Genomic DNA, 10,048 nt, shown 5'->3' with positions numbered 1-10,048 from the left:
AAAAAAAAAAAATAAAAAATAAAAAAAATAATAAACACATCATGGTAAAATTAATACCTTCTCAGCTTCGCATCGAAGCTAAAATTATAAATTTATATGTATTAATAATAAATTATTGATATTAAAAAATGATATATTAATATAAAAAATATCTTAACATTAAAAATGTAGTATTATGAATTTAAAATTCAAAATATTTATTTATATTATTATAAATTCAAAACAATCGTGGAACGTAAACGTTTATCAAGTACACATGTTTATCAAATATACATGTATTGAACTTATAAGTTCATCGAATAATAACATTTTAACTGTATACCTAATTGAATAATAAAATCCGTCTAACAAATGTTTACGTTCGCAGAACAAAAGAATTTTGACTGAATTCCTAATAAAATAATAGAATCTGTCCGTGACGGTCAAACGCTATAGCCGACCGTGATGCACAGCATCATTATTATATACCGGCCATATTGGCAACTGCCTACAGCTGCATGTTTTAAGGGGCGCCAAATATTGAAGGCCAACAAATTCATAAAAAGCGAATTATTTTTTTTATTGTTGTTATGACATATTAACTTCTTAATAATTATTATAATCGTTTTCATTTATTGTGTATTTATGATATTAATTGTTACAAGTAATTTACTTTTTCTTCTTCTTCTTCTTCCTCGCTTTAATTCCAACTACTTGGGGTCGACCACACTTATCCTAAACTTCCACGTGACACGATCTCCCACATCAGCTGTCCTCATAAGGCATTCAATAATTTCCCTCCATTTTTTTCTTGGTCTTCCAAAAAGAAGTTCTATCTCTTCTTCCTTCAACACTCATTTCTTACAGCTGCCTATTCATCTCTCTTCATAACATAACCAAACCATTTAAGTTTATTTTCTCTCATCATATCTACGATTGACGGTATACCTATACTACCTCTAATATGTTCGTTCCTTATCCTATCTTCTCTAGTCACTCTACTCACCATCTAAGCATTCTCATCTCTACTACATTCTCTGCTTTACTTTCTTATCAACCGTCCAACACTCTGAACCATACATCATGGCTGGCTTCACTACAGTCTTGTAGAATTTACCTTTCAGCCTTCCTATTTTATCCTATTAACACTATATCGTCAGCAAACAACATGCACCACGGCACCTCTCCTTGTATTTCTCTAGTAATTTCATCTATCACTATAGAAAATAAGTAAGAGCAGAACCTTGGTGCACTCCAATTTTTACCCGAAAACCTTCTGTTACTTCTCCTACGCTTTTTACCCTGTTACATATCTTCTATTATATTAATGTACCATTTCGGGACTCCTTTTCTCGTCTCAAGCAATTTACTTTATGATTTATTAATAAATATAGATTTTCTTGAAAAATATTTTTAAATCTTTTTTTTTTTTTGAAGGAGAAACAGTAGCGTTATGGCAAAAATATATAAAAATAATTCCCCTCCGCCATAACGTAATGAAGGGCGGCAAATTTTTAACAGCCTATAAGTTGAAAATATGTGAATACGCCCCTGTTTATACACAATAATCTTTTTGCTTTCTGTAAAGTTTAATTTTAAAAATGCTTAGTTTTAAAATATTATTTTAAAAGTGGTAATACTTCATAAAATATATTTCTTCCTATATACCAAAAGAAGAAATTTAATGAAAAACAAATTTATCTTTTAAAAGATGAGATAATTTAACTAATTATTAACTTCTTTTATAAAAACAAATGTAAAAAAGCCAGCACAGTGGGGTCGCGGCATAGTGGGGATGTTGCATAGNGTTGAAAATTAAAAACCTAGCACAGTAGTAATTTTTAAAAAAATTTTGGCATGTTCAAGTACCTAAATAACATTGATTTTTACACAAAAATTACATTTTTTGTTCAATTTTGAAACTCATTTGCACATAGCAGATAGGTCGTCCTAATAATCTTTTTTTAAACATATAGTATATATGTGTATATATATATATGTACAAGCTTTAATTTAACAAATGTTAAAAAGATGCAGTATTTTTGAAACATTTTGAAAAATTAAGTTGACAAAGTTCTACTTTTTATACGTATGTTTCAAGTTTTGAACGCCCATGTATAAGGGGAAATTGTCCATTTAAAAAAAAGTATGTTGATTAAAAGAGGTGTATATAATGTATTTAGGAAAAAAAATTTGTTTTGATACATACATTATTCGAAAAGTTATAATATAGAAGATAAGTCGTAGATACATGTTTAAAAAACATAGTATTTCCGGAACATTTTCAAAAATTAAGTTGAAAAAGTTGAGTTTTATAAAAAAAAGTAGCTATTTTAAATCCCCCCCCCCTGTTGGCAGATAAATGATAATATTTTCAAAAAAATGTGTATCATATGAAAGAGAAATATCTATGGTTTCATATAAAAAAAATTATTTTGATTCGTTCGTTTTTCAATAAGTTATGGCAATTTTTAGGAAAAAAGAGTTTAAAAAATGTCGAAGTTTATCGATTTTAAAAATTGTAAATTTTTGGAGAATTTTCATTATTTACGGTGAATGGGGGCAATTTTTTAATTTTTGAGGGTAATATCTTCAACTAGATACGATTTGTGATCTTTTGACGTATCGTTGAGAAAAATCGGTTCAGTGAGAGCTAAGAATAAGTAGTGGCAGACACAAAATAAAAATAAACACATCATGGTAAAATTAACTCAGCCTCGCACCAAAGCTAAAATTTTTTAAAAAATAATTTTTTTTTGTCTAAAAAATCTCGTTATTTAATTATGTATTTGTAAAATTTTATGTAGTTTGTATATTTTATAATATTTGTATATTATGACTAATGTAAAAATTTAAGTTTGTAATTTCTATTTAAATTTTTTGATTTATTACACAGATGCCATCAAATTATTTATTTATACCTAGTTATTTTTTTGCTAAACACATATGATAAAAATTAAAGCCTAACTTGAAAGCTTTGCCTACATAGACTTAAGATTTTTATCTAATCTTTTTCTCTTCTATATAAGAGGGAAATTAATGATAACAAACTATATTAAATTGGACTTAAAAAAACAGTGATGAGTTAATTAATCATAATTAAATTTAAAGTACAGACACTTTATTTTTTAATTTATCATATTAAGAAAATGTTCTTACTTTTATAATTTCTGCCATATCCATTTCTACATTGAGAAAATTACTAAGTAAAATTTTTGTCTTAATTACCTGAAAATTGATCAAAAATGAAAATTATAATATTTTTAAATAGTTTACATCCTTTGTTACATTTTTGGCTTAGAGTGAGAACATATATCGGTAATTATTTTTAGGAAATTTTTTCTAGATCTTACTGTTACATAATTTCAGCAATTTAAAAAAATAAACAATTTTATATGTAATTTAGATGTTAATTGTTAATTTTAAAGTTTAAAAATACTGGTTAATTAAAAATAACAATTAATAAAGTTTAACAATAATCTCTTATACTAAACCAATAATATAAGTGGTTAAAGTGAGAAAAACTAGGAGGAGGGACTATAGTTCCTAAAATACGAGGAGTATTCCCGAGCCACACAAAGTTGTATTCCCTCGAAGGCTAAAAATAATATTGATCATAAAAAGCAAATATACATTTTTCGTAAAAAAAGTTATCTCCAGAAAGGAATAGATTAGTACCTACCTACACCCAGAGAAAAACCTCGATCTATATAATAAATTCATTGTTCAATTTGATAAATATATCATTACTATTGAATCTATGATATATTTATCAATATGATGATTTTTTTTCTTGTCTTGAACAATAATTATTCATAAGAATAATTATTTTATTCGTATTAATAAAACATTATCATAAACCCTTGATAAAATTTCCCTATCAAAATTGATTGAGGTTTTTCTTTGGGTGTACAATTATTATTTTTTTTAACAATTTTAACCATTTGAATAAATTTCTTATATTGACGCTTTCCACTCTTCAGCGCTCAAAATTAAAATGTCTCCCTTTTTGAGGACGCTTGAATTGTAATTAGGGGCTTTTTGGGATTCGACTTAAAGAGAACTCTGGATTGTACTTCAAATAAGAAAGGCGACTTTATCCTCCTCCGTCCACACTCACTTTAACCACTGAATAATATTCATGTGATTTTATTCAAACAAAATAGTTATTATCCATGGCGTACCTAGGATTTTTTAATGGTCGGAAGCTAATTCCATACAAATTTTAGTACCCTTTTAGGCGATTTTATATTTAAAATTTTAGTTTAGCACAACCAATAGAAATGGGCTTCACTCTTTTAGTACCCCTAAATACACCACTGATTAATATAATATGTATATATTATTTGTACTCATACTTCGTCTTTCATCAAAGAGCAAGGAATTATAAGCAGGACCATTCTCACTAAAAAATAAATTAGTGCGACTGTTCGCTGTGCTACATGAAATCCTATGGATTCTTGGTCTTCACTTAATAAAGTCAACGACAATAGGTATGGTGTTAAGATTAATCCGAATAAATTGTAAATGAAATATAAAAACAATTGAAATTTGAACAGCTCATTTACTTTAAACACTACTTGTGTAATCGACCAATGAATATCTGACCAATGTTTTATTAAAGCCAATAATCGCGTTCTATCTAAAACTAAAAATTTGTGTATAGAATTAATAATAGTAAACTTAAAAATTTAATTTTTCATAAAAATTCGGCGTTGCAAATTGTTTATAGTAAAAATAACTTCAATTTTTAGTAGTTAATATTAAAACAATCTTAGTTGTATTTTTTGTAAACTAATTTCAAAACTATCAATAACAGTTATAAATAGTTATGGGAAATATCGAATAGTAACTTTTTAAAAAACAAATAGAGTCCTCTCCTCAAAAAAAAAATTAATCATGTAAACCAAAGGTTCTAATTAATGCTAAAGAAGGAGGATAAAATTATATTTATAACAAAGTTACAGGTGTATCTGATTCTGCAAAAAAAAAAAAATGAATTCTTTTACTGAATTCTAATAATTGATATATTTTGACGAATTAAATTTTAAAATCTAGACGTAAAAGATTCATATAAAATAATCATCACATTTATTTTTTAATTTTTAATTGTATTAAGAAGAGGGTTATTCTGAAATTAAACATACACACTATGATTTAATTAATCTTTACTTACTGATTGTAAATACTGTATTTAAAGGTTTAACATTTAAAACGTCAAAAGGATATTCAATACTCATTGTGTTGTTTGAAATTACCATACAATTATTTAGTATACGATAGGATTCGGTTAACCTAACCACTATGACTGCGAATTGTAAATGTGCGGTAACCATTATGTACCTTTCCCAAATTATCATGGCGTGCAAATACCAAGCAATATGGTTGGTTGAAAATCGTCTCATATCGAATACACACAATACTACTCCAATAAAATATGTTATCCAACAAAAAACGTTTGCAATTCGAGGCGGTCGTAGGTAAATTTCTCCAGTCAATTCTTTGACGATGTCGATTTGTTGGTAGTACAATTGCTGGAATTCTTTATAATATACGACCTTATTCCATATAGTTACAGCTGATACTATGACGATCATTACCAAGTTCACTTCAAACATTTTATTACCTCTAGAAGAGAGATTATAAATTATAGATTCTAATAAACTTAAAATACACATCACGAAGAAAACCGCATGTACGATCATAGTATAAGTTGTCGATCTAAGGAATGTTCTACTTTTAATAATATTATCATTGTCAGTAAATACTATTGGAAGGCCGGTAATCCACCAAATAAAATGTATATAATTAGAAACGTAGTTCATAATACTTAAAATTTTATATAAAGAATTCAAGATTTATTTAAACATTTTTTATGTCGTAAAGTTATTAAAAACTAAAAAAACAGAATAATACTTGAAAAAAGGATGTTTGAAACTAGAAAAACAATCAATTTATTCATTTGTATAATGTATATTATGCCCGCCCTCAATATAAGTAAAAAATATCATGCATAATTTAGTAAATTATTGAAATAATGGAAGAATGCGTTAGAGCATATAATTTACAATAAACACAAACAAATACTTTATAACCAACTCAAACAATTTCTTTAAAATCCAAAAATATTTAAATTTAAGAACTTAAGATAAAATTTCATATTTAGTAATTTCTATTGTTATGTAAACAATTTTCAGATTTTCAAAAAATTACATGTTAAAAGAAAGATAATTGTCTATAATATATCCTATTATAATCTTAATAGAACTCGGCTATTTTTAAAAATCTTATTGCCATTTTAAATGTAGAAAATCATTTTTGTATTCCCATTTTTGACAACTGTCAAAGATATTTATTTAGAAATATTTTTTTAAATAATAAATTTTAGGATTTTTTTCAATTTTGTAACAGTTTTCGTTAACTAAATAAAACACGATTTCTTTCTATGTATTAATTAGCAAAATCGGTACACTGATAGTTGAGAATTTTTGAGAGATGAGTATTTTTATACTAAAAAGCACATCTTGGTAGTAAATATAATATCATCTCAGCTTTGAATCGAAGATAATATTCAACTCCTTAAATACTGTAATTGAACTTTAGTAAACAAAAAAATATCATCAGCTATCAATAAAATTTTATTTCTCCCAAATTATGCTACCAGGATAAGGGTTTCCTGTTATCATTTCCTGACTAATCAATTAAGAAAGCTAGTTCATTTACTTAGGAAGCTAATTTCTTACTAGCACCTATGCTATTTATGATTAATATATTAATTGACATTAAAATGATAAAATGTTCTATCTTTTTTTTTTCCTCGTCTTAATCCCAACTACTTGGGGTTGGCCACCCATATTCTAAACTTCTACATGACACGATCTCCCACATCCTCAACGCTCACATCCGCTGTCAATAACTTCCCTCCATTTCTTTTTTGATCTTCCTCTACCTTTTCTTCCTTCAACATTCATTTCTATAACTGTTCTTACAGCTTCCGATTCATCTCTATTCATAACATAATCAAATCATTTAAGTTTATTTTCTCTCATCATATCTACGATTGACGGTATACCTATACTACCTCTAATATGTTCGTTCCTTATCCTATCTTCTCTAGTCACTCTACTCACCATCTAAGCATTCTCATCTCTACTACATTCTCTGCTTTACTTTCTTATCAACCGTCCAACACTCTGAACCATACATCATGGCTGGCTTCACTACAGTCTTGTAGAATTTACCTTTCAGCCTTCCTATTTTATCCTATTAACACTATATCGTCAGCAAACAACATGCACCACGGCACCTCTCCTTGTATTTCTCTAGTAATTTCATCTATCACTATAGAAAATAAGTAAGAGCAGAACCTTGGTGCACTCCAATTTTTACCCGAAAACCTTCTGTTACTTCTCCTACGCTTTTTACCCTGTTACATATCTTCTATTATATTAATGTACCATTTCGGGACTCCTTTTCTCGTCTCAAGCAATTTACTTTATGATTTATTAATAAATATAGATTTTCTTGAAAAATATTTTTAAATCTTTTTTTTTTTTTGAAGGAGAAACAGTAGCGTTATGGCAAAAATATATAAAAATAATTCCCCTCCGCCATAACGTAATGAAGGGCGGCAAATTTTTAACAGCCTATAAGTTGAAAATATGTGAATACGCCCCTGTTTATACACAATAATCTTTTTGCTTTCTGTAAAGTTTAATTTTAAAAATGCTTAGTTTTAAAATATTATTTTAAAAGTGGTAATACTTCATAAAATATATTTCTTCCTATATACCAAAAGAAGAAATTTAATGAAAAACAAATTTATCTTTTAAAAGATGAGATAATTTAACTAATTATTAACTTCTTTTATAAAAACAAATGTAAAAAAGTTGAAAATTAAAAACCTAGCACAGTAGTAATTTTTAAAAAAATTTTGGCATGTTCAAGTACCTAAATAACATTGATTTTTACACAAAAATTACATTTTTTGTTCAATTTTGAAACTCATTTGCACATAGCAGATAGGTCGTCCTAATAATCTTTTTTTAAACATATAGTATATATGTGTATATATATATATGTACAAGCTTTAATTTAACAAATGTTAAAAAGATGCAGTATTTTTGAAACATTTTGAAAAATTAAGTTGACAAAGTTCTACTTTTTATACGTATGTTTCAAGTTTTGAACGCCCATGTATAAGGGGAAATTGTCCATTTAAAAAAAAGTATGTTGATTAAAAGAGGTGTATATAATGTATTTAGGAAAAAAAATTTGTTTTGATACATACATTATTCGAAAAGTTATAATATAGAAGATAAGTCGTCGATACATGTTTAAAAAACATAGTATTTCCGGAACATTTTCAAAAATTAAGTTGAAAAAGTTGAGTTTTATAAAAAAAAGTAGCTATTTTAAAATTGCTTATCCTATCTTCTCTAGTCACTCTACTCATCCATCTAAGCATTCTCATCTCTGCTTTACTTTCTTATCAACCGTCCAACACTCTGAACCATACATCATGGCTGGCTTCACTACAGTCTAGTAGAATTTACCTTTCAGCCTTATTGGAATTCTTTTATCGCATAAAACACCAGACGCTTCTTTCCATTTAAACCTCTCCCTTTAACCATGTGTCTTACATCCGTAAATACCACCGTTCTTTGCACAACTGATCCTAAATATTTAAAATTTTCCACCTCTCCAATCACGTCCTTACCTATTGTTACTGGTCTCCTTATTTCACCTACCTCGTGTTACCCTTCTGTTACTCCTACGCTTTTTACCCTGGTACAAGTGGCATCATACATATCTTCTATTATATTAAGGAACTTTTTAGGGACTCCTTTTATAATTAATGACCACTTTAAAACCTCTCTCGGTATTCTATCACACGCTTTCTCCAAATCTATAAATACCATACACAGCTTTTTCTTCTTTTCCTTAAACTTTTCTATTAGTTGCCTCACACAAAACACTGACTCCATTGTTGACTTATCAGGCATAGATCTAAAATATATTTATTTGAATATCAATATTCATTATTAAAATCATTATTATTATTAAAATTATTAAGTTATTATTGTAGAGGAAATATTCTATACTCAATATCGATATTGAAATGAGCTAAAAATGTTTAATATCAAAATTACTTGAGATCATGAATAAATAATCAAACGATTAATATAGAACAACAAATATATAAAGCAGTTAAATATATAACACATTTAAATGATAAAATAATATTAATATATATTATTTCAACAATAAAATATGAATGACATATTTATTTGACTAGCTAAACATAATGTATAATTTCAACACAAATACACTTAAAATTAGTAAGATTATTTAATGACTATCAAAATATTACAAATTTTACTATATAAATTTATGTTTAAAGCTGGTACCTAAAATACACAATAAGCTCAAGAATAGATAAATTTGGTAATTTTATTTTTTTAATTCAAACAGAAAAAGTAATTAAAATTTCTTACAATTATTATAGTATAATTAAATAAATTGCTTATTGTATTTTTTACCTAAACTAATAAAAAATTATATATTATGAGTTATTGTGTAATGTTTTTAAAGGCAATATTTTTAAGGATATAAAAACCATGATTAAATTATAATATATTAAACTTAACAATTTTATAACTTATATTAGTTTTTTGAAATTTACAAGATTAAAAGATAAGAAAGAGTTACAAGAAATAATTAAAAAAACTTAAAATAGTAAATTCATAGTAAAATAGTTAAATCATTCCTTTCATATTCAGTAAATACTATTTAAAATGTTAATCAATCTAAATACTGTTTTTGTCATTTTGATATAAAGGAACTGAACTTTTAAAATATTTATGTTTTAACGTTATGGTACTAATAAATAAAGAGTAGTCAAAAATGTATTGACAAATCATATAACTTTTGATCTACTAAAATATTTGCGTTACACATCCACTCTATATATTTAAATGCTTGAAACTCAATAAATACTTAACCTTAAGTTGTTATCAACCTATCAAACTGTTTTGTAACAAAATGTCTATTTTGAAATTTAGAAAAA

At 26.5% G+C, this 10,048-nt stretch overlaps 1 protein-coding gene across 1 annotated transcript in view; it reads right to left on the bottom strand.

The window, feature by feature from the left end:
• LOC126902459 (uncharacterized) overlaps positions 1-5,626 on the bottom strand; it is a 12,160-nt gene extending 6,534 nt beyond the window's left edge. The window contains exons 1-3 of the mRNA XM_050679757.1: positions 5,156-5,626; positions 4,338-4,627; positions 3,139-3,207 (exon numbers count right to left, since the gene is read on the bottom strand). Of these exons, the coding sequence (XP_050535714.1) occupies positions 3,139-3,207; positions 4,338-4,627; positions 5,156-5,597 (801 nt within the window). The 5' untranslated portion in view covers positions 5,598-5,626. The remainder of the gene's footprint in view (positions 1-3,138; positions 3,208-4,337; positions 4,628-5,155) is intronic.
• Positions 5,627-10,048: the final 4,422 nt, after the last annotated feature.

This window comes from Daktulosphaira vitifoliae, unplaced genomic scaffold (assembly GCF_025091365.1).
Source record: "Daktulosphaira vitifoliae isolate Bord-2020 unplaced genomic scaffold, ASM2509136v1 Scaffold_3, whole genome shotgun sequence".
NCBI lineage: Eukaryota > Metazoa > Arthropoda > Insecta > Hemiptera > Phylloxeridae > Daktulosphaira > Daktulosphaira vitifoliae.
This window is presented reverse-complemented; position numbering and strand designations above follow the sequence as displayed.